The sequence below is a fragment of the Varanus komodoensis genome, unplaced genomic scaffold (assembly GCF_004798865.1).
Source record: "Varanus komodoensis strain SLA01 unplaced genomic scaffold, ASM479886v1 scaffold7_3, whole genome shotgun sequence".
NCBI lineage: Eukaryota > Metazoa > Chordata > Lepidosauria > Squamata > Varanidae > Varanus > Varanus komodoensis.
The window spans coordinates 13,790,844-13,815,617 of NW_025336480.1; the positions used below are offsets into that span (position 1 = coordinate 13,790,844).

The window sequence follows — 24,774 nt, forward strand, 5'->3', positions numbered from 1 at the left end:
CAACAGGGAGCCAGAAAGAAGACGTACCAGGGAACCTGTGTACAGGCACTCCCCAAATTCCAAGTGTCTGAGTTACAAATAGCACATGCTTACAAACAAACTGGTACAAAGCTTATTAATTTTTAAAAAATACAACAGAAAATTGTCATCACCATAGAAGGGAAGTGAAAGGGGAGAGAGGGAGGCCTCCAGACCACGCCTTCCTGAGCTGCCCTTCCAGAGAGGGAAATTTCATTGGCATTTCCTTGCTGCAAAGAGGAAGCACTGATGAGTTTGGGCAGGGGAGGGACCTGGAGATATTCATGGTTTTTCCTCCTTCGCAGGGGTCCTTTGCCTCGAACTCCCATGAATGTGGAGGGTTGACTATATGTGATCTGACTTGCATACAAACTCAACTTAAACCTGAATTTCTGTTCCCTCTGTTTCATAACATGGGGACTGTCTGTACTTAATATTGTTGAGGATTTAAACAACACATTTTTATTTACTATTTTTTAAAAAGACTTGCCTTCACACTTTCAAGTTATTGCTATAAAATGACAGAAGAAAAGCATGTCAGGTTTAGAAAATATCGCATTCTTGTGAAAGCATAAAAAGCAAGTTATTTCTTAAATTTAGCGTTTGTTTGTTTTTTTTAGTTGTGTCTTGCATTGTTGTGTTCTCTGGCATTACATGCCCTGCAATATGCTCTTGCAAAGCTATTGTTCTGTAGCAACCTCCTAAGCCTTCCAACCCCATTTAAGTGGAAACATCAAAACATAGGTATTTATAATGAAAAATAACAATAGAACTCCAGAAGACAATACTCAAATACAAGTAAAGAACATCTTTTTTCTCAAAGAGGTGCTTGGATTCCTAGTTGATTCTAATTACATCTGCAGAAACACAGGTAGAAAAATACCAATACAGAGAAAAAATTCAGAGGAGAAATAGTTACAAATATCACCTGTAGTTTCAGCATTTAACAGCTTCCCCTTTGATTAGTAGCTGAATTTAAAAATAGGTCCCCAATGCATTAGAGTTTGGAAAGATAATACTGAATGGTAACAGAAATACATCCCATAAAGCAAATTATGTCTTGAAATCTTGGTTTTGGAAGAGTTAACAGATCTTCTAAACATCAAATAAAATTTAACAGTCTTCTTCATATGTCATTTGACCAGGTGTCCTTTTTTTTACAGGACAATCCTTTGTTAAAAAATAATGACGTATTAAAAACTGTGTTGTCTGGCAACAGTTAGCGCCTGTGTTCAATTTTCCACATCTTGGTAAAATTTACTAAATTTTTATTTAAATTATAATTGTTTTTAAATTTGCATTTATGCATATAAAGTAACACAAATTTATGCAAATCATTGCCATATATTTTTCTCTTTCTTAATGATGCATTTCCTGCTTTTGGGCAATTCATAAATGGAATCCTTATATTTACATGGAGAGGAGAGAAATCTAAACAATCTCAAACTGAAACATTACAGAATGCTTTTAAATGTATCACTTCCCTTATTATTTGTGGAAAACAATCCATGGGCTGACCCCAAGAAGTAAAATTGTTATCAAGGGATGATATAACATTCAGATTTGACTCTGAGTACAGACTCCTTACTTGTGCAGTAGAATTGACTGGACCCTCTGCTTGTGGAAAATACTGGCAGAAATGAGTCAGCCAGTGCACGTCACAGAAAATGGAAAGTTTGTGTTTGGCCACTACATGAAAAAGTACATCAGGAGGGCTGTAAACTAACATAGAGGGGAGGGAGTTGTTAAGCATGTTAACACACATGACACCGGTCCTGTACCATCTGCACTGGCTTCCAATTGAAGTCTGAGCCCAATTGAAGGTCCTAGTGATGACTAAATGGCTTAGGAACTAGATATTTGAAGGAGCGCCTCCTTCCATATATACCTGCCCGGGCTCTAAGATCTGGAGTGGAGGTCCTTCTTTGGGAGCCCTCTTTGAAGATTGGAAGAGTGGCTACCCGAAGAAGGGCCTTCTCTATGGTGGTGCCCCACCTATGGAATAGGCTTCCTAGAGAGGTGTACCTGGTGCCATTGTTTTTCATTTTAACTACAAGGCCATACCCTTTTTATTTTCCCATTATTTTAAATGTTTTAAGATTGATTTTGTATGTTATGTCTGGATGCTATATCTTATGTATTGTATTGTATTATTGCTCTGAGACACTGTGAAGGGCGGGATATAAAAGCTATACATACTTAGCATCACCTGACAAAGACTTATATATTTTGACAGAGAAAAAACCTCAAGCAGGGCCCAACACCAGCCTCCCCAAAAATGTAGGAGGAAAATAGGGCGCAATGAGAGTGAACTTTGATTTCTCAACATCAACAATGCCCAGAGTGTGAGAAACAAACAACACAAACTTGAGCTCATAGTACACAAGGGCAATTGTGATCTTATAGGAATAATTGAAATTTGGTGGGATGACAGTGGAACCAGCTGCCTAAGAGATGGTGGGCTCTCCCACATTAGAGACATTCAGAAAGAGACTGGATAGGCATTTGAGTGGGATGGTGCAAACCGGTGACCGGCTACAGCAGAGGGTTGGACCTGATGGCCTTCATGGCCCCTTCCAACTCTACTATTCTATGATTCATTGAATCCTGCCCTGAAAGTGAGAGACATATCGAGGGAGGGAGCAACTGACCTGTATTCCTGTGAGAAGAAAGATGCTGGCAGCGCACTGGGGGCCTACAAATGGGAGACATATAAAATAGGGAAGAAATGGTTATAGTCTGATTTTACATTTGCCTTGCAATATGAATATTTATGCAAAACACACATTGCTGTAGGTTTCTTGAAAATGAAATCATTTTACAAGTAAGGTGGAGAATTCTCAGGGGATCACTTTAGCCAAAATATACTCTTTAATAACTTGCCAGGCTCTCTCAGCTGTATAAACTAGTGCTGGAATTCTCAAGGATTGGCTGAATCGTCTTTTTCCTCCCCTCTCCTCTCCTCTCCTCTCCTCTCCTCTCCTCTCCTTCTCTCCCTCTCTCTCTCTCTCTCTCTCTCTCTCTCTCTCTCTCTCACACACACACACACACACACACACACACACACACCCTTCATATATTTTATTGTATCAGTGTACATTTAGCAGGAAATACAGCGGAAAACAGAGCTGATTCTATGTCACTAAAATTGTTTGGGAACACATATCTGGTCTTCGGGGATTGCTATAAACAAATGTAGGTTAATGCACAATGAGAGCACGTGTTACCTATATCCAGTGAGCTGAAGAAGCATGACAGCATAATGACACTCCAGGCAAGTACCTATTTTCTTTCATATCATCTTCTTTATAGAGAAAACAGAAAGCTCAGGGCTGATTTCTGACTGTTCCTGCCCAAACATCCTTTTCAGTATATAGGGGAAAATGGGCACTCTGGTGAACGCATGTCTTCTTTTAAAGAGGACGATCCCTATGCGAATGGCTGCCAAGGAACAATCTTTTATTTGAAGGTCTCCTATATCTGAAAGGCTCTCAAGTTTGGTGCCAGTTTAAAGATAATAAGCTTGAAAAATGGTTGGTCATCAGCTACAATGATGGTGATGGTGATTACATTGCATTTATATCCCATCTTTTTTCACATTGCAAGGAACGCAAGACCAACTTTGTTCCATTCTATCCTTGCAACAACCTGTGAGCTGAGAGTGAGTGACTATCCCAAAATCACCCAGTAAGCTTCATGGCTGAGTGGGGACTAGAACCCCAGTTCCCTAGTCCGCCTCTCAAACTAACACACTGCACTTTCTAGAAGCAGCACAGTTGGCCTCTAGGCAGAAGACTTGAATAGGAAAACACACTACTTGGTCACAGCCTTCAGCATTATGGTGAGATGTACCATATTTCCATTAAAATGAGAAGAATTATTTCTCAATTTGTATTTATGCATCTAAATCGGCATGTGCACATTTTACAGGAATCACCATCCTCTTTTTGTCCTCTTTTCTATCTATCCTTTGGTGATTCTTAAGTGTCTACCCTTTCAAGAAAGGTTTGACAAGAAATATCCCCATTTTCTTTGTAAGATGTAAACCAAGCAGTGCTGGAGATAACTATGGAAGCAGACAACTGATCAACGTGTTTTTTTTTTAATCCCTGATATTTTTACTGTATGTTTCTCATTTGTTTTATGGATTGTATAAACTGAGATTAGGCTGCGGAGCACTACAGAAATTGATGATGATGATAGATGATGAAAAAAAATCAACTCATTATGGAAAACATAGTAGCAAGTACTTCACTCAAACTAATCAGATCTCTAAGTACCTGGAGCAGGAAATAATCAGGTGAATAAAGTGAAACTCTTCCTTATGAGAATGGGGCACTATCCTGGAGGAGATACTCTAGCCACAAATTGCATACTACCAAACATAGTCCACAGAGAGAGGAGGGGGTGGGGAGGGATACTTTTTTATTTTCTGAAGAATATGCATGTCTTAAAAGGGAGCTGTTGAGATGTTTTCTCTTACCGTGTTTCAGGAATACAGATGGAAACCTCCATTAAAACATTTTTACCAGTCTGAATTGATCAGCCATTAACAATAAATATTTCATATATGTTTTGGATCTGATTGTTGTGCACGTGTACACATAACCAATGTTAAACATAGGTGAGAAATAAGAAATGAATGGACCAAGGGCTTGCAATGGTCACCCTGTATAAGAGGAAAGGTTAAGCTGTGTGGAACTCCATTACAATTAATACATGTCTCAATCTCAAAATTCCTTCACTTTCATCAGAGGCTTACAGCATATCTTGAAGATATCCTTTCTAAGCCGATTTCTGTTTATAAAAGAGAATGCAAGCATTCTGTTCTTAAGCAGACAAATCTATTCTTAACCATGAGATTTAAACTTCCTTCCCCAGGATTAAACTTGTTTGTCAAAAGAACATCATGGTTTAGATAATTTAAAGATGATTAGCTGGTAAGGAAATGAGTAGCATTTAAAAATAAAAAGTCATTTGATGCTTCTGTAAACACTTAACTGGTGAGGAATTCCAGTAGTGGGAAATTAAAGGAAGGGAAAACTCAGGAATTTGGCAGTAGGGAATAATTAGGAATACATTCCCAGAAAGGCAATAAATAAATGAATAATGAATTCTAGAGGAAGAGCATGAGAACTTTTTAATATACTAGTGTATATTAGTAATTTTAAACTATAAAGCAAGATGAGGTAGGAAAGCCAGATATAAATCTATAAATACAAATGCTGAGTGTAGGCGGGAAGAATGGAATTCGAGGTATATTGTGAGACAGCACATCTGAAACCTTGCTCAGTTTTAATTTTCTCCTGCATTTATTTTGCCCGCCAAAACAACATGATAGATGAGCTCCCTGTGTTTCTGTCCTTACCATCAGAATACGTACCATACATCCATGCATATCCTGACCTTTTCTATCTTGAGCCCTCCTTTTTGTGAGGATGCATCGGCTTGCTGCATGTCCCTGCAGTGTTTGTCATTTTAAAAATTCAAATAGCTCCTCCTGGGAGTGGAGTCCACATTACCCATGATGTCCAACTTATGGCAGTTGTATATGGTTCGGCTTACCAGAAGCATGTATAAAGCTAAAATATCAAAAGGTGCCTCCTGAGCAAAGCCACAAGCAGAAAGCTGACTGTGCCCATGTGTTTTCGAAATCGGAAAGACAGAATCGCCTAGAGAGTGTGCAACCGCCAGGTTCTCTGAAGTTCAGAGAGAGCCCAGGAGAAAATGTCATTGAGAGCGAATGTTGTCAGAGGATAATGGTATCCTGCTGCTAGATTAAAGGCTGAGAAGGCTGGGCCCTCTTAGCAAAATCGAGACACAAGCAGAACCACACTATTTATGGCATTTTCAAAGCATGGGGCATTTATCTTGTAACAGCATCCTGTTTCATTCACTCTGATGTTTTGTTGGGAAAAAAAACCAGAAAGAGATTGTCTCGGAGAATATGTATTGCTTCAGTATTTCCTGATTGCTTCTTCTCATATACTTTACCTTGCTGTGATTCTTGGACCAGAGTCATAGGCATGCTTCAGAGAGGCAAACACAATTTAAACGCAACTTAATAAGGCATGTGTGCAGAAGAAACACCTTGCAAATTAGGGAGTTGGTCTTCTAAAACACATGTCGTATTAATAAATTTGTTAGAAACATTTTTTACCTTACCTTTCCATTTAAAGATGTTAAGTTATGCCATTTCTTACAGAGTTCTCAGATGTTCTGAATTCTTTGTGTTATAGCAAGCATGTAAATACAAATAAGTGAGAGTCAAATTTTATGCATGTTTAGACAGAAAAGGGGGTCTTTCAACTCCCATTGCACCCTAAATGCTCCCAGCAGTAATGGAGTACTCCTTGTGGTATTTATTTATTCATAAGCATTATTTCACACCCACTCTATTCCTCCGAATTACCATAGTTCAGCTCAATGCAGTTCCCTGTTCTAGTAACGTTGCTGTTAGAGCATTGTCATGGGCAGAACTGCTTGTTTTGTTTGAAAGATCACATTTGGTTACGAGCCTGTTTGGGTTTTTTAATGCTTGGGAGATGTCCCAAGGTGTATTTGGGAGGAACGTGCGATAGGTCCTTCTGAGTGCCTGCCTGCAGACTCTGAAACTCTCTGCCGAGGTAAGAAGGATAAGCTCCCACTGTATTGTCCTTCTTCTGGCAGGCAGAAGGGCATTTTTATTTAGGCAGGCTTTTGTCTGGTAAGCTGTTTTGTTTGCTAGACTAGCTTTTAACTGGTGGATGCTTGCACGCTCGCTCTCTTTCTCCCCCTATTCCTTTTTTAATGAACTCAAAGTAGCTACATCATTCTCTTCTAGCTGCTTACATTCTTATCCCCACAACAACAAGCTTGTGAGGTAGGGTGGGATGAGAGTCTGTGACTGGCCCAAAGTCCCAAGCAGGGACTGGAACCCAGATCACCTAAGTCCCAGACCCATGCTCTTAACCACTACACACACTGTCTCTTGGTTCTGATTTCTTTCTAACTAATGTGTTTTTCAGATGTATCCTAATTGATGTGATTACATTTTGATAATGTTCTTATCTGCATGCTTGTTAGGTGCCGTGAGCACCATGTTTAACAGAAAGACAGGATAAAAATTAAGGAAATTAAAAAAGGACCTGAATAGCCATGACTTATCTCAGTGGAAGCACCATGCTTGCATGTTTATCAGGTTCTTTGGAGAGGATTTGTTTTCACCTTTAATATTCAGGACAAGTATTAGCAGCACAACCCTCTGCACTCTTACCTGGAAAAAAACACTGAATACAGTAGAACTTACCTCTGAATAAGCATGCATTGGACTGGAAGCTAAGAATGCAAGGCTGAAATCCTATCTACACTTAACTAGGAATAAGTCTCATTTAATTTGGTGGATGCAGGTGGCGCAGTGGTTTAAGCTGCTGGGCTGCTGGGCTGGGTGATTGAAAGGTCGCCAGTTCGAATCTGCACAACGGGATGAGTTCCTGTTGCTCCATTCCAGCTCCTGACAGCCTTGCAGTTCAAAATCATGCCAATGCAAGTAGATAAATAAGTACCACTTTGGTGGGCAGGTAACAGCGTTCTGTGCACCTCGGTGTTTAGTCACGCCGGCCACATGTCCACGGAGACTGTCTGCGGACAAACGCTGGCTCCCTCGGCTAGGAAACGGAGATGAGCACCGCCCCTAGCGTCAGGCATGGGGAAACCTTTACTTTACCTTTAATTTAGTGGGACTTATGAGTGCCTAAGCATTGTATTGCACCATACAGTTCCCTCCAGATGATCCTCCAAGTAAGGTTTATTGCAATTCTTTTTGCAATAAACTTGTAATGATGATGCCAGAAGTGGACAACTGCTGTTTTTTTGCTGCTATAGGATAGGTTCTAAACTGAGTTCTGCAGTCGGTCAGCTTCAGTGCAAGTCTTCTGTATCTTGCATTCTAGTCATTTTTGCTTTCTACTCCCCAGTCTGCCAAAGAGCCAACTGCATTCTATTCAGTGTTAGGAGTTATTGTGTTTGCAGCTTGGGCCTGTTCCATATTGTTCCACAGGGTGAGTAGGACTTAAAGTGGCGCCAGCTGGAAACTGCCCCAAGGGCATCAGGAAGCCATCTAGACTCCAGAGGCAGACCAAATTAGGGTGCAATCCTATATATGTATAAGACAAAAATGGTCCTACAGTTCACACCATGGCTGGCTGGAAGGCAAGGATGAGTGCAGGATTTTTTTCCATCTAAACCTTGAAAGAATTATGTCCTTAATCATTCCTCCAGCAAAAGAAGTGATTTGTTCATGACAAAGGAGTAAATTTAGAAACCATTATTTCCTCGCCAGCTGAGAACATCAGATCAGTTGTGTGTCAGACTCCATGTTAGGAGAGCTGCATGGCTGACATGGCAGCCATGAAGTCCTGCAATTCCCAGTCCAGACAGCTGTAATTGTTGAGGTCCTCGTAATCCATAGCTTGAATATACAAGAAAATGTAGGAGATTGGCTGGCTGGCTGGCTGGCTTCTTTCATTCTTTTTCATCTTTCTTTTTGTGGGGATTGTTTTGGTTTTATATAAATAAAGGAATTGTTCTAAGTGAGAAAGTAAAGACAGAAGCAAAGGTCTTCTCAGTGCCAGATGCAAGACTGACTGCATTATTTCAGGGAGATCACTGGGGCAATATGGTGTTCAGTACACCATCAGAATCAGTCTTTCCCTGCTACGTGTGGACAATCAGTGCTGGAAAGATCAGATAAGTTAGCAAGGTGGCCCTTTGTTGAACCAGTGTGTGAAATCAGTGAGTTGGTCAGACACATAGGTATGCTTGAGGAGTAAACAGGAGTGGTTTGAAAGAAGTGAGGGAACAAAGCTCCACTCGGATGGCAATGGGTGATTCTTTCTTTACCCCTTCCCTGTTTTACCTTGTTGTTTTCTTATAATTACAGTGCAAGTTGGAATTTCATGCCTGTACGTCCGGCAAAAAAATTACAGCACGCTGTGAAGGGCCTTGTCCATGCCTTCCAGGACAAGAAAGTCCAAAGCACAAGACAGAAAAAAATGGTGAGTTAACCCATTGGGTTAAAATTTAAAATGTCTCTTTAATTGCTTTCATTATCCTAGCAGATAGTCAGTCTGATCCTGTGTATGTTAACACATGAGATCCATTGAATTCACTGAGGCTTCCAAGTAAATGATCAAAGGATTGCAATCTGTATCATGGCACTTGGATTACAAGCTTTCTCTTTCATGGAGCTCTTTTGTCAGAATCTGGGAAGGAGGCTGAAATGTACCTGGCGTTTTGGAATCCCAGACTGAAAATTACCAAACAGAGAATAAGTCTCTGGAGCTTTGTAGTCTATGTTAATGTGAGTTTGTGTAAAGGACAGTATAATGTAGGTCTGTGTAACATCTTGGTCAGGCAGGAGCCAGGAGTTGGGCCACAAAGAAAAGAAAGACAACTTTGTACATCTAGAATGTTCTGGTGGAACATTTCAAACTTTTGTTCTAGATGAGGAATGGAGAACATGTGGTCCTCCAGATGTGGTTGGACTACAACTGTCCATCAGCCCTAGCCAGTCTGGCTGATGGTGAAGCATGAGGCATTGCATTACAACATTTAGAGAGTCACATCATGTTCCTCACTTCTGTTGCAGTGTCTGCTTGGTTGGGCAATCAGTTAAGCAGCCTTTCAAGGGCCATGTGAGTCTTTCCAGCTAGTAGTACCAAAGGGGAAAAAATGGTCCCTGCCTGTCTGCAACCAGCACATTTGGTTGACACCACCGGGAAGTAGTGGCAGCCCCATGAAAACCTATTCAGAGATAGCATCTCCCACATTCTGGAGCAGCTTCTGGGGGAACTGCAAAGGGAAGGAATGTCCTTGACTGTCTAACAGCTTTTCAAAAGCTGCAAGTCTTTAGATCCTCCGTATACTGCAGATCCAAGAAAGTGCCATATATTTTGGAAGGATGCTTCATTTAAAACGACTTGAGAAACATTGTTTAACTGAATTCTTGGTTCATTTTTTAAAAGGTCAAACATGAGGAACAGAGGGTAGTTTCAAAAATCTTGTATTGCTTCTCTCACAGAATTCCCTTCTCCATTTTATCAAATTTTGATAAAGCATTCTAGGTGGTCTGATCATCTAATATGACACCGGTGCTTGCTTCATAAGCTTGATGTGGCTGAGATGATTTTGGAAGAGCAGTCACTGATAAATTACCACATTTATATTTGCTTTCTGCTATAAATACACGTGTGCGCACACGACACTTGGCCTCTTATAATCTGCTCCCTCTATGCCCTTTCACATGCCCTTATCAGAAGTGGTATGGTATTAATAAATCTCTTTTGACATTTTAAGCTCACAATTTCATTCAAACAACAAAATAAATTCTAATAACCCTCACACTGATAAATCCAATTTGACAGGATGGACGCATTCAGCAGGGCAATCTTTTGTTTTGGCTGAATCTCTGATTAGTTAATTCTGCTGTGCAGAGCACACTGTTTCTGAAAGACCATTTTTTGGCTGCTTGAGAAAAATTGTTTTGAGGGTGAATCTCTTATCTCCAAAGTGAGGTAATGCATGTAACTGAATTGGGACCTAGGAGCATGCCAGCCACCTGAAGAAAGTATCAACCTTTTCTTCTTCCATCAAACAAGGTGGGCAGCAGTGACTTCTGACTAGATGGCTCACTTCTCCTAGATCAGAGGTGCCCAATGCTGCCTCTGTGGACAAGTGAGAGCAACAAATTGCCTTCTTTCAACAGGTAAACAAAACTGGAACTTGTAGGAACAGGGGATTGGGTACAGCAGTTCAGTCCACCTTTCCTTATTTTTCTCTGGACAGAACTTTCTCGGGCCCAAAAGCCCCAGTCAGCAGGTTTCATTGCATAAATCGTGTTTCTCTAACATTTGGTACCAAACGCTGCTCCCTAGACATATGCATATACTTCTCAAGTGGGGAGCACTCATGTGCCCGAGTGGGGTTGCAACCCAGAACCAGCTTCACTCCTGACTCTTGTGTTGAGCATGGAGCTCCCAACAGGAGGGTCCTCTCATGAGCAGCTGTTCACATGAATCCACAGCTAGCCCAGGAATGTGGTATCTTTAGAACCTAACCCCATAAGACCACTGATTTGGGACTCTGCCTGAAGAACTCTTACACAGTTATTACCAGTGTCATGTTTGTGCTGAACTAGTATAAACAGAAAGTCTCTCAGAGATTACTTTCTCTTCTCAGTGGGTGCATTGCATACAGTTTCCCTATAACTGAATTTGCTAACAGATGATGCCACATTTCCGTCACTTATGAGGAGCTGAATTTGTGAAAACTATTCAGACATGACAACATGGCCAAGAAGAAAGGGGGATGTGTTAACATTGGTGCTGCAGTCGATGAACATTAGTGGGAAAGTGCTGAACAAAGCCGGCCTTCCCTAACTTGGTGCCCTCCAAATCTTTTAGACTATAACTTCCAAGTTCTGTGAACATTGGTCATGCCCATTGGAGCTGATTGGAGTCGGACTCCCAAACATTGGGCAGAGTAACACCATCAGACCTCTGAATAAAATGCAAATATGCCCTCCCAAACCACTGCATAAGCATTCTTAATCCATGTGCAGAATTGAGATATACAGCTAGAGATACATTAGAACATTTAATTTCAGGATGGTTCCACTATTCTGCACATACTCATTTGGCTGGTATAACTATTATTCTGAATTAAACATACAAAGAAACATTTAATGTTCTAGTTGCAGCTAGATTATAAATCAGATTGTTAAAGAAGAATAAGAAATGAAAGAACACCCACTGGCGAATAAAACAGGCATGCAGGCAGAGAATGGGAGAAGGAAGCAATATGGGAGGCAATTCCTGTGGTGGGATCTCAGATGATACCACTGAAAAATGTGTGTAAATTAAGCAACCCCTTCACATGCATCGTTCCGAGCTGATAAAAGATATTGGCCTGTCTTGATCTTGCCCATTATTTCCCCAGAGGCACACCGGGGCGTGCAGCGTGCACAGTGCTCTGGGTATATATAAAAAGGTCTTGATCAGGGTTTCTTGCAATAAAATGGAGTCATAGGAGGTCAATAACGTAAGCGGATGCCTTGGAGCTGCAGCACACGGCCTTGTGCTCCTAGGCATTCATCTCATCAAGCACACGTTCTCCTGGAAGACCATCCGAAGAAGTGGGTGCCGGAGGGCCGAGTCACGTCCCAGCTCCACTCCAAGATGTCGGAGCAAGTGTGGTTGTGGTAGCCGCTGCTCCCACCATAATCCTCTTTCACTGTGGCATCATGGGTAGAAGTGGCAACCGGATATGGAATTTTTGTTTAGGCCCATTCTATTGCAGTGTGTGTGTTATCCTACAGTCACACCCAGCTGGTGCTGATGATGTGGCAGAGCTGGTAAGGAATTCACAAGAGCTTTGCATGGCGTAGAGGTTTGGATGGCACAGTAAGCGAGGTTTGTGTCAAGCAAAGGTGAGCAACCTGAGGCTTTTGCCTACAGGAGGATGGTGCAGGATCATGGGCACTGCAGCCAAAACATCTGCAGGGCCAGAACTTGCCCATCCCTGACCCGAAGTAACAAGGCCTTTGACAATTGCACCATGGGCCACAGCTGCTGACGTATCGCTTGTGACACAATAAATCTGGTACAATTCAGAGCACAGATTACTAGGCCTGGGAGAACTGGTAACTGGTTATCCTAGCATGAAACAGTGGCCTGAGACAGCGACAACAGTCCATGCAACTGATCAGCAAATTGTTTCAGTCCATAAAAAATTCTGCTGATGCACATCTTTCAGTTGACTTTTGTAGTACTTGTCTGCAAGCCCCATTGAACTAAACCCAGAGAAGGGAAAAAAGTTTATGTGCTGGGTTAGGGATCTGAGTGATCTGGGTTCTAGTCCTCACTTGACGATGAAGCTCATATGTGAACAACTGGGTGACTTTGGGCCAGTTACTCATTCTCGGCCTAACCTACCTTACAGGGCTGTTTTTGTTGTGAGATTAAAAATGGAGAGGAGAAGAATTATGTAAAAATTCCTCACAAAAAGAAAGAAGGCAGCATATCAGGATAGAAGTATTGTAATAATAATTATTAGTTTTATTGTGTAATTCTTTAATTGAGTGGCATAAAACATTCACATTGTTATCATTATCATCATCATCATCTAAATGGTAAGCTAGTAGGAAGGATTTTGTTACCATTATAATTAATAGGGTTTTTTAAAAAAAATTCTGGTATAAGTCTTTGAGGAAGCTCTATTCTGTGGTGAGTTTCTGTCATTTAAATGTGAATGTTGCTCAGTTCTCTGAGTTGTAAAACCTTCATATTGACCCTGGATTACTAATAACATTGTTTTAAGTAAAAGCAAATGCTTAACACTTGCTCCCACTCACTCTGTTTGCTCGTGGCGTGGCACATAAGTAAGTGCATAAAGGAAGCACCAGATTGGTGTAAAATAATATGTTATAGTTCCATGTGCTCATTTTCTTTGGTTTCTCAGAACCCAGGAAAATGTCTTTAGAAACTTTTATTGGAGGGGGAAGGGAATATGTATTATCCAAAACATTTTCAAGAGCATCTATTAAGGCAACTTCTCTATGAAGTGCTAGACAGAATGTTCAAAGACTAATTTCCCATGCGACATTTCATTTAGTTATTGTGTGACTCAATAAGGGGCAATGCAGTAAATTGAAAGGTGGCCCTTAAAGAAGGGGCAGCTGGCAATCTCAAAGGAGTGTTCCTTGGCAGGTGTTGAACTTTTAGGCAGCAATCCGTGTCCTCAGCAATCTGTTTTTATGCCCTTCTGTAACCTCTCTTATCTGAATTACTGACAATGCTACTGCCTGTGTCATTCTGACTTTCCTTTCTTTACTGCTTCTAGGTAGCCCTTATGCTGTAATTCCAAAACACACATTTCTGTTGGTATTGCTCTGGGTTTTGTGCTCTGCCAATACAGTCAGTAATTCTGCCATAGAAATCTTCATGTGGGCATAGCAGCAAAGGAGTTTGTTTTCATCAGTCAGTCCTTTTGAGTATGATACTACATCATCAAATAGATTGGTTCTACGTGGTTTCTGAGTTCATTTTCCTATCATTTAACACATTTCTACATTGTCCAATAGCCCAAGCTTTCTGGGAAGTTTACATAGATCAAAACCTTAAAAACACATCAGGAGAAGAGAAGAAAGGTGGCCATCAGCTTACATCCACTGGGAGAACTGTTCCTGCTGCTGGTAAATTTCACCTCTGACTTGCAATTCTGTGCACCCCAGGAAATCATTCCTTCAATTTTGCTGTTTTGAGAGGGGTGGCAAAATTATCGTGCTGGTAAGGGAATATTTCAGCTGAGACTCTGTTTCTGTAGGGAGTAAAGATTAAGCATTTAAACTAGGGATGTAGCCCTCCAGATGTTGCTGGGTAACCAATCCCATTATCCTTGACTATTGGCAATACTAGCTAGGGTGGATGGGAGGAGGGGTGCAACAACATCTAGATGGTCACAGGTTCCTTACCCCTAGCTTAAATCAGAGGTCTTGCAAGCTTACAAAAGTGGGTACCACTTTCCTCCCTGTGTAACACATGGCGTGATTCATGTCAATTTATGTGCACAGCTCAAGAGAGGAGGCTGCCACCCTAATGCAGCCCGCACCCCATGTAAGTTCAGTATCCCTGCTTTGAACAGTGCTATTGCTAATATACACATTGCTAATACAGCTTCATTCCTCTGAATTCAAGGAACAACCTCTGCATATTTTCCTATAAACACAGACCAGATGAAAGTGATACTACCAGTGGAGCTTAAATCCCAAAGCGGAATGAGGAGAGTGTTGATGCTGATACGTTCTAGTTGAGCTGATCTTTTCCCAGGTCAAGTGATAAGTAAACACTGCAAAAGGAAACATCCCTAGGAAACTTTAGAGAGGAGTCTTTGCTATTGTCCTGCTTTGATTTCTAAAATTATTAGTGCTTATGGGCAATTAGCAAATATTTGCTTTAGACTCTGCATATTTTAAGGCAGTACAACATTTTATTCTTCTGCATCAGAACATACTACTGATTATTTAATGAACTGATCAATAATGGTTAACTCTCTTCCTTTTGATTTCAGTGAAATTTCTGTAATCAACATTATTTACATCCCTAATACAGTAAATGGCTGTTGCAGAAGCAAGAAAGAAAAAAATTCTCAGGCATGAAATCAAAATGCCATGAGTCAGGATACTGCAGGATGCCATAAACCTTTAGGACTTCAGCTAGGAAAACATTGACAGTCCCTAAAGCAATTGCTTCATCATTTTTAGATTGTAAAAAGGAGGAAGAAGGTCCTTCACATATGTCAGTTCAGGCTCAGTTATTTGATCATTTCATCTTCCAATCCTATTATTAAATGAAAAACTATAAAAGCATTTTTGTCTCCACTCCACAATTCTCGTAAGTGCCAAATTATTTCTTGCGTGAGAACAGTCCATTTCTGAGCAGCCCAAATGCCAAAGCAATACAATAGTAGAGCCGTTGTTTAAATTACTATATCTGCATACTTCAGAGATATGTCTTAAATAAAATTAGCAGGGATTTAGTGCTACCAAGTTGCCCTCCAGAACAAGATGTCACAAAGCACCTTAACTCTCACCAACCTTCCTTCATGAGTTCATGAAATGTAAAACACACCTCAAAACTCTTGGCATGTCTCCAGCTTTATGGTCTTTCATCCTCCAGGATCCATCCCACTCTAAGGTCAGCTTCTTCTTGTGGCCTGGAGTACGAATGGCAGCTCCTCTTTTCTGGCACTTCTGAAGGGTCATAACATTTCCCAGATGTAAAACAGGATGCTTCTGTTTTCAGGTGTAACACCCCCATTCCTGTCTAAGCATAACAGCCCGAACCTACCTTGCCCTTCTCCCAAGACCACACAGATTGCTGAAAGAGTCCATTCTGTTTGCTGTAGAGTGTACTTTCCTTATTCTGCAATGTCTTATCCTGCATTGTTTTCAGCACTGAGACTGTTTTCCCCCTAATGCAAGATAGACATAGTGGGAAATCATAATTGTCATATAATACATTTCAGACTCTTCAGGACTTCATTGCGGCTGTGAGCAGGAGGACTGTGTATTGCAAATGCTTTAATGTCCATGCATGGTCGTTTATATTCATGCGGCCTGCAAACACACTGCATCCCCGACCCTGCCTCAGATATTTGACTTTGAGAAACCCAGTAAGGAAACCTTGTCTACGCTCCACTATTGTATCAACACAAATTGAGACAGGGCAGCTTGAAAGGGCAGCATAGGAACATTGAGTTAGCAGTGATGCCAGCTAGCTTTCCTTTTGGCTCATATTTCAGCATAATCTTCAGTAACTATTCAGAGAGCTAAGAATAAAGCTCAAGGGCCCAGAAATTCTTAGAGCTTGAATAGGATGGATTTTATAAAAATTAGTTCTTAATGCCGGCATATTATTAAGGTCCCTTTCCTGCTCTTCATGCAGCTGTAACTTTCTGTGCCTGACACAGCACTTCATGTTACACCAAAAATTTGGCAGATAATAATGTTCATTTGAAAACAAATACTCTAAATGCATTCTTTCCCTAAGTATATGCCATTGTGATTGTTTTATTCTGGAACACTTGCTGCCTAATAAGCTTTACTGGGTTGGAAGCATAAACCTGGAATTGATCCTACTCTTTTGAATGCCTTTCCCCTCACAGGGGATATAAATATTTTACCAAAGAGAATAAATTAAAATAGTTGTGTTTACTTTCAACAGCCCTTCAAAGGAGCTGTTTTGGTGGGTATGAATGGAACTGTCTTTTACATGAGCATGAAACAGAGGAGAAAGGGCGCTGCTCAGGAGCAGTTTTGCATTCTGAGCTACCTCAGAGGTTTCCACAATAAATTCAGAAACAACCAGTTCTAGGCAGGCCACGTCCTGGACTTGTCCCTTCCCGCCATGTAACTGCACAGACACCTGTTCAACCTGGTATGTCATAGCATCCTTTTTCACTCCACGCATGAGAAATAAGGGCAACAAATCCTGAACAAGGAAGAGAAGCTGAAATTATTGTCATTTTGCCATTTTAGGGGTATACAAAGTTGTTTGGAATGTAAGCAATATACTTGTTGAGGAAGCAGGGTTGACTGTAATCCTTGTTCTCTCTCTCTCATTCTCATTCATGACTCAACCAACATTAAGCCACATTTCTCTGGCTTGTATATAAGGGGAAAGTCTGGGTTAATAAAAGACATGATCTTGCCCTGAATGGGGCATGCAGTGGAAAGAGGGGAAGGGGAAGAGTATTTGGCCAAGGTGCTCAACTGCATAAAACGGGATATGAAGTCACAAATGACTACCTGAACCAAGCCACTGGGGGGTTTAAGTCCTCTGTATGATGCAGTTTCCTGCACTGTAGTTCTGGGGAAATCTCAGCAGAAAAAAACTCAGCTTTAGGAATGGATCTGACCTAGGATTCACATATTTACAGAAGATACTAGCCATTAGAAAATAGATGATAAGTATAAAGAACCTGGTTTAATTGCTAGTTGTGATCAAATATAGTGGAAGATAGTTCATGCTTGCAGATTCCAAAATACTAAATTTTATGTATAGGGCAGTATAAATATTACACGTAAAATCACTTCAAAACAATGGTTGATTTCATCAAGGAACACAAATTGTTCAAGGCAACGTTCAAATTGTAATCAAGCTAATATAACAGAGTCAAAAACAGTAAGAACATCGAGCATGGGCTTAAATAAAACAAAATAATGTACTATATGATAATCAAACAAAAACCTTAAATTTTCTAACTTGGAACATAATTATTGCTGCATTTAAACTTTTTTTTTGGAGGGGGTCATCATCTGCTTGCATTTCAGCTGCTTCAAATCACAAAGTTAGAGAGGAAATATTTTGGTGTATCTTAGCACTAGGGATTTTATCAGTGAGTTACTGTATGAGTTAATGAAGTCTTTTGATACCAGCTTCTCTCAGTACTAGAAGATTTTAATCTAAAAGGGGGGAATTCTCATACTCAATTCCTTTTGCCAACTACCTTTTTAACACCTGTTTTAAGTCCTCAGGATTTGACCTACTATGCCTTAAATTAATTGTGTATGCCATTTAGATTAAAATTTCACTTCAGTTATGTTCTTGTTGCTGAAACCTCTTGAAGACATAATAAAAACAAGATTGTAAGTGGACTCTTTTTACCAAGTCGTCATTTATGTTTCTCAAACATTTATTTTGTTTGTTTTCTGTATTGCCCAACAGCCAAACAGCACATGATTAAGAGACTACTCCTTAATGTCAGCTGACATGAGGAAGGAATATAAATAAAATTATACTATCATACTACATTTTCACAGAAAATAATCTAAGACAAGTGAAATATAGTGATTCCAGGAAAATAAGACTTCATAGGGGTCTATACAAAGCTTTAAAATTGCCAACAGCTATGAACAAATGTCTATTTCAGATAATTAAGCTGCAATCCGGTGTAACAACCAGCTGCACTGGAGTCTCCGCCTCTCTGCAGCTAGCAGGGCACAACTCCCAGCCCTGCTTTCCCTGGTCCCCAAATCCCGAGGGCCAGAAACTGGATTCAGCACATGACAACCCAAGCATTGGAGAAAACTTGTTTATCAATAGACAGGATTAACACAATAGGGGTGGAGGGTCTTAAAACACTGTCACACACAACACACACCACAGAGGGTAGGAAAGAAAAAGGGAATTGGAGAACAGCTAAACTAAATCTATACATTCTTGGCTCCCTCAGTTAGGCCAGTTGGCCCCTTCCGACCCAAAATAACAAAGCTAGCTGTTCCTAAAACTAGCACAGTATACCATACCCAGCATAGCCTTCTCCTTTGTAGACTAGCGCAGCATCCTTCAGCAGAGCCTTCAGCAGCAACAGGAAACCTCTCCTGCGAGAAGAAACCCAATCTGTCCCAGCCCCCAGCTTTTATCCTGATTAAATCAAACAAATGACTCATGGGGCAACATCTCCTGACATTACCCAGCTGAGAACTGTGTGAATTCTCCTGGCCTTGGAAGTAATTTACAGTATCTTAGGGCATTTTGTATCTTAGGGCAGTATCTTAGGGCTCCTTCATGGATCACTGCCTTGTCATGGCGAAGGGGCTTGCATAGCTCAATGAAGCTATGAGCTGTGCCATGCAGGGCCACCCAAGACGGACAGGTCATAGCAGAAAGCTCTGACAAAACGTGATCCACTGGAGAAGGAAATGGCAACCCACTCCAGTGTCCTTGCCATGAAAACCCCATGGACAGTACCAAAAGGCAAAAAGATATGATGCCGGAAGATGAGCCCCTCAGGTCGGAAGGTGTCCAATATGCTACTGGGGAAGAGCAGAGGGCTAGTACTAGTAGCACCAGAAAGAATGAAGTGACTGGGTCAAAGCCGAAAGGACACTCAGTTGCACATGTCCCTGGTGGTGAAAGGAAAGTCCGATGCTGCAAAGATCTATACTCCATAGGAACCTGGAACGTAAGATCCATGAATCAAGGCAAGCTGGATGTGGTCAAACAAGAGATGATAAGACTGAACATCGACATCTTAGGAATCAGTGAACTAAAATGGACAGGAATGGGTGAATTTAATTCAGATGACCATCAGATATACTACTACAGGCAAGAATCCCTCAGAAGAAATGGAGTAGCCTTCATAGTCAATAAAAGAGTAGGAAAAGCAGTACTGGGATACAATCTCCAAAATGACAGAATGATCTCAGTTCGAATCCAAGGCAAACCATTCAACATGGTTGAATCCAGACAAGACGGAGGTCCTGTTGGTTGGCGGTTCGGGCTTCAGAGAAGGTGACCTGAACCTTGTCCTGAATGGGGTTGCACTCCCTCCTAGGGACAAGGTCCGCAGCTTGGGAGTGCTCCTCGACCCGGAGCTTTCACTTGAAGCTCAGGTGACAACAGCGGCGAGGAGCGCTTTCCTCCAGCTTCGGCTGATTCATCAGCTGCGCCCCTACCTGGAGTACGACTGCCTTGCAACAGTGACTCATGCGCTGGTGACTTCCCGTCTTGACTTCTGTAACGCGCTCTACGTGGGGCTACCCTTGAAGACGGTCCGGATACTTCAATTGGTTCAGAATAGAGCTGCCAGGCTGCTGACGGGGACTGGACGTTATGTTCACATGACGCCAGTTCTCCGTCAGCTTCACTGGCCCCCATTGAAGTCCGGGCCCAATTCAAGGTGTTGGTAATGACCTATAAAGCCCTAAACGGCTTGGGTCCTGGTTACCTGAAGGAGCGCTTACATCCATATTTGCCCAGTCGCCCCCTGAGATCGGCGGGAGAGGCCCTTCTCCGGGAGCCCTCCGTGAGAGAAATTAGGAGGGTGGTTACTCGGAGAAGGGCTTTCTCAGCGGTAGCGCCTAAGTTATGGAATGCGCTCCCCAGAGAGGTCCGCCTGGCGCCGTCGTTATTTGTTTTTTGGCGCCAGGCTAAGACCTTTTTATTTAAGCAACATTTTAAATGCTAAATACAATTGAATTTTATCTGGCCAGGGCGGCTTATTTTATAATGTGAGTTTTAATTAAGATTATTTTATATGGATTTTAACTTGTTTTATCTATGTTGTAAGCCGCCCCGAGGCTTCGGCGAATGGGGCGGCATAAAAATGTTTTAATAAATAAATAAATAAATAAATAAACATCACAGTAGTCCAAATCTATGCCCCAACCACTGGTGCTGAAGAGACTGAAGTTTACCAGTTCTATGATGGCCTACAACACCTTCTAGAATTAACTCCAGAAAATGAAGTCCTTATCATCATGGGGGACTGGAATGCTAAAGCAGGAAGCCAAAAGCTAACCGGAATAACAGGCAAGTTTGGCCTTGGAGTACAAAATGAAGAAGGGTGCAGGCTGGTAGAATTTTGTCAAGAGAACACGATGGTCATAGCAAACACTCTTTTCCAACAACCCAAGAGACGACTCTACACATGGACATCACCAGACGGTCAACACAGAAATCAAGATTGACTATGTGCTCTGCAGCCAAAGATGGAGAAGCTCTATACAGTCTAGACCAGGAGCTGACTGTGGCTCAGATCATGAGCTTCTTGTTGCAAAATTTAGGCTTAAAGTAGGGAAAAGCACTAGGCTACTCAGGTATGACCTAAATCATATCCCTGATGAATATGCAGTAGAGGTGACAAATAGATTTAAGGAATTAGATCTGATAGACAGAGTGCCTGAAGAACTATGGACAGAGGTTCGCAACATTGTACAAGAGGCAGCAACTAAAACCATCCCAAAGAAAGGAAATGCAAGAAAGCAAAATGGCTTTACAAATAGCTGAGGAAAGAAGGGAAGCGAAAGGCAAGGGAGAAAGAGAAAGATACAAACAATTGAATGCAGAATTCCAGAGAACAGCTAGAAGAGATAAGAATGCCTTCTTAAAGGAACAGTGCAAAGAAATAGAAGAAAACAATAGAACAGGGAGCACCAGAGATCTCTTCAATAAATTTGGAGATATGAAGGGAACATTTCATGCAAAGATGGGCATGATAAAGGACCAAAATGGCAGGGACCAAACAGAGGCAGAAGAGATTAAGAAGAGGTGGCAAGATGACACAGAAGAACTATACAAGAAAGAGCTTAACGTCCCTGATAACCACAATGGGATGGTCACTGACCTCAAGTTGGACATCCTGGCATGTGGAGTCAAATGGGCCTTAGGAAGTCTGAGCAACGACAAAGCTAGTGGAGGCGACATTATTCCAGCTGAGCTACTCAAAATCCTAAAAGATGATGCAGTAAAAGCACTACACTCAATATGCCAGCAAACTTGGAAAACTCAACAGTGGCCACAGGATTGGAAAAAGTCAGTTTACATTCCCATCCCAAAGAAGGGCAATGCCAAAGAATGTTCAAATTACCGCACCATTGCACTCATTTCACATGCTAGCAAAGTTATGCTCAAAATCCTACAAGCTAGGCTCCAGCAGTATGTGGACCGAGAACTACCAGAAGTACAGGCAGGATTTCAAAGAGGGAGAGGAACTAGAGATCAAATTGCCAACATACACTGGATCATGGAGAAAGCTAGGGAGTTCCAGAAAAACATCTACTTCTGCTTCATTGACTATCCTAAAGCCTTTGATTGTGTGGATCACAACAAATTGTGGCAAGTTCCTAAAGAGATGAGAGTACCAGACCATCTTATTTGTCTCTTGAGAAACCTGTATGCGGGTCAAGAAGCAACAGTGAGAACTGGGCACGGAACCACTGATTGGTTCAAAATTGAGAAAGGAGTTCGGCAAGGCTGTATACTGTTGCCCTGCCTATTTAACTTATATGCAGAGCACATCATGAGAAAGGCGGGGCTAGATGAATCACCAGTTGGAATTAAGATTGCTGGGAGAAATATCAACAACCTCAGATATGCAGATGATACCACTCTACTGACAGAAAGTGAAGAGGAACTAAAGAGCCTCTTGATGCGGGTGAAGGAGGAGAGTGCAAAAGTTGGCTTAAAACTCAACATTAAGAAAACTAAGATAATGGCATCTGGTCCTCTCACTTCCTGGCAAATAGATGGGGAAGAAATGGAGGTAGTGACAGATTTTATTTTCCTGGGCTCCAAGATCACCGCAGACAGGGACTGCAGCCAAGAAATTAAAAGATGTTTGCTCCTGGGGAGGAAAGCTATGGCAAATCTAGACAGCATACTAAAGAGACATCATCCTGCCAACAAAAGTGCGTATAGTCAAGGCTATGGTTTTCCCAGTTGCAATGTATGGCTGTGAAAGCTGGACCATAAGGAAGGCTGAGTGCCAAAGGATTGAGGCCTTTGAATTGTGGTGCTGGAGAAGACTCCTGCGAGTCCCTTGGACTGCAAGGCGATCAAACTGGTCAGTCCTAGAGGAGATCAACCCTGACTGCTCTTTAGAAGGCCAGATGCTGAAGATGAAACTCAAATACTTTGGCCACCTAATGAGAAGGAAGGATTCCCTAGAGAAGAGCCTAATGCAGGGAACAACAGATGGCAAAAGAAGAAGGGGATGGCAGAGGATGAGGTGGCACGATGGAGTCACTGAAGCAGTTGGTGTGAGCTTAAGCGAACTCCGGGGGATGGTGGAGGACAGGAAGGCCTGGAGGAATGTTGTCCATGGGGTCGCGATGGGTCGGACATGACTTTGCAACTAACAACAACAACAGGGCATTTTGCATTCCAGGTCCTCCCACAGCCTTGGTGCCTTGCTTTCCTTGAATCTGCACCTGGCTGAATCAAGTGTTAACCCTTCCCTAGCCAAAGAGTCCTCAGCCCTCTTTTCATTACATCCAGTAACAGGCAGGGACAACCATGTTAAGAGGAAGCCTATCCTGTTTCGCAGGTCAGCAGCTCTCAGTCCCGCTGAATTCAGTGAGGTGAACTCCCTGGTAAATATGTTTAGGATGACAGCCCTAACCGATGCATTTATTTCACATAGTTATGCCCCAGCTTTCTTCTGTCTTGAAACGCAAGGGGGTCTATACAAGTTTCACAGGCAGTTGCCCATCCAGGGGCCCAAACCAACTTGGCAGCATCACATGTCTTCAGACCAAGCTGATTTATTAAATTAATAATGTACTTACCCCTCACTTTCTGCATGTGCTACTTTGTACTGTGTAAATAGGATGCCCAAGGAGGCAGGAGAGTAGTGGGAGTGGAGAGGTGGAAGCACCCTAGAAGCATGAAGGAAGAGGCAAACAACCTTCAGGCTAACGGTTGATAGTAATAATTTATCATGTACAAACTGCCCAACACATTTGGAGCCAAAATCTTCCTGATTCTTATCCATGAATGACTTAGAATCCCTTACTCAAGAACATACTTTCACAGTGCCAGAACTGTTAATCAATCAGTGCAACACACACACACACACACACACACACACACACACACACACACACATTTAGCAACAGTAACTCTGGATTTCTATACAATAGTAATTTGGAGATGGACACGTTTCAGAACATGAGGGCTTTATTGTGTATTCATCCTGCCTCAAACACAACATTTCATGGAGTTGTGCCCAGAGAATGACATGTTCCATTTTGTTTTCCCACTAGTTCTTCCATCTTTTTTTTCTTACCAGAAGAAAAAGGAAAGAAAAATCTCTTAAGAGAAAGGATGAAAGAGCTGCACAAAATGACTCTGTAACTGATACAGCTAGGAGCCGTCTAACTGGAAGCACCCTGGACAGGCAAAAGACAGTATTTTGAACTCAGCTTGCATTGACTCTTTCTGTCACTAGTGATTAAAGCCTCACTAGTCCACCCCTATCGACCATCATTACTATCTTCTCTCTGATTGGGCTACTCTGGAATGAAGTCTTAAATATCTCCTCAAACATCTTTTACTTGATTTCCAAATATACATTCTAAGCTTAGACCCTATTTCTCTCTCTCAGAAATAACCAAATTAACTAGAAATAGCTAAAATCATTTCTGAATCATTAAACAGGTGAGATTATCCCCTAAATAAATATCTGATTGGCTGTCCAAACCATTCATTTATACCTTCCTTTCTCATTGGCCTAAACAAGAATCCATGCTCATTATGATGCTGACTCTTACTGGCCTAATAAGCCCATAAAATTTAACCCAATCAAATCAGGAATCCAGAGATGCTCTTGAACTCTCTCAAAATGTGTTTCTGCTCTAGAACTTTGCACTTACTCTGAAATTCAGCAATTAAATGCAGCCAGTTAAGATGTATTCAAGAGTGCAACTGTCAGGGT

General features: G+C 41.6%; 1 protein-coding gene across 1 annotated transcript in view; it reads left to right on the forward strand.

The window, feature by feature from the left end:
• SPOCK1 (SPARC (osteonectin), cwcv and kazal like domains proteoglycan 1) overlaps positions 1-24,774 on the forward strand; it is a 487,914-nt gene that overhangs the window by 397,879 nt on the left and 65,261 nt on the right. Inside the window, exon 6 of the mRNA XM_044454370.1 lies at positions 8,939-9,053. Within this exon, the coding sequence (XP_044310305.1) occupies positions 8,939-9,053 (115 nt within the window). The remainder of the gene's footprint in view (positions 1-8,938; positions 9,054-24,774) is intronic.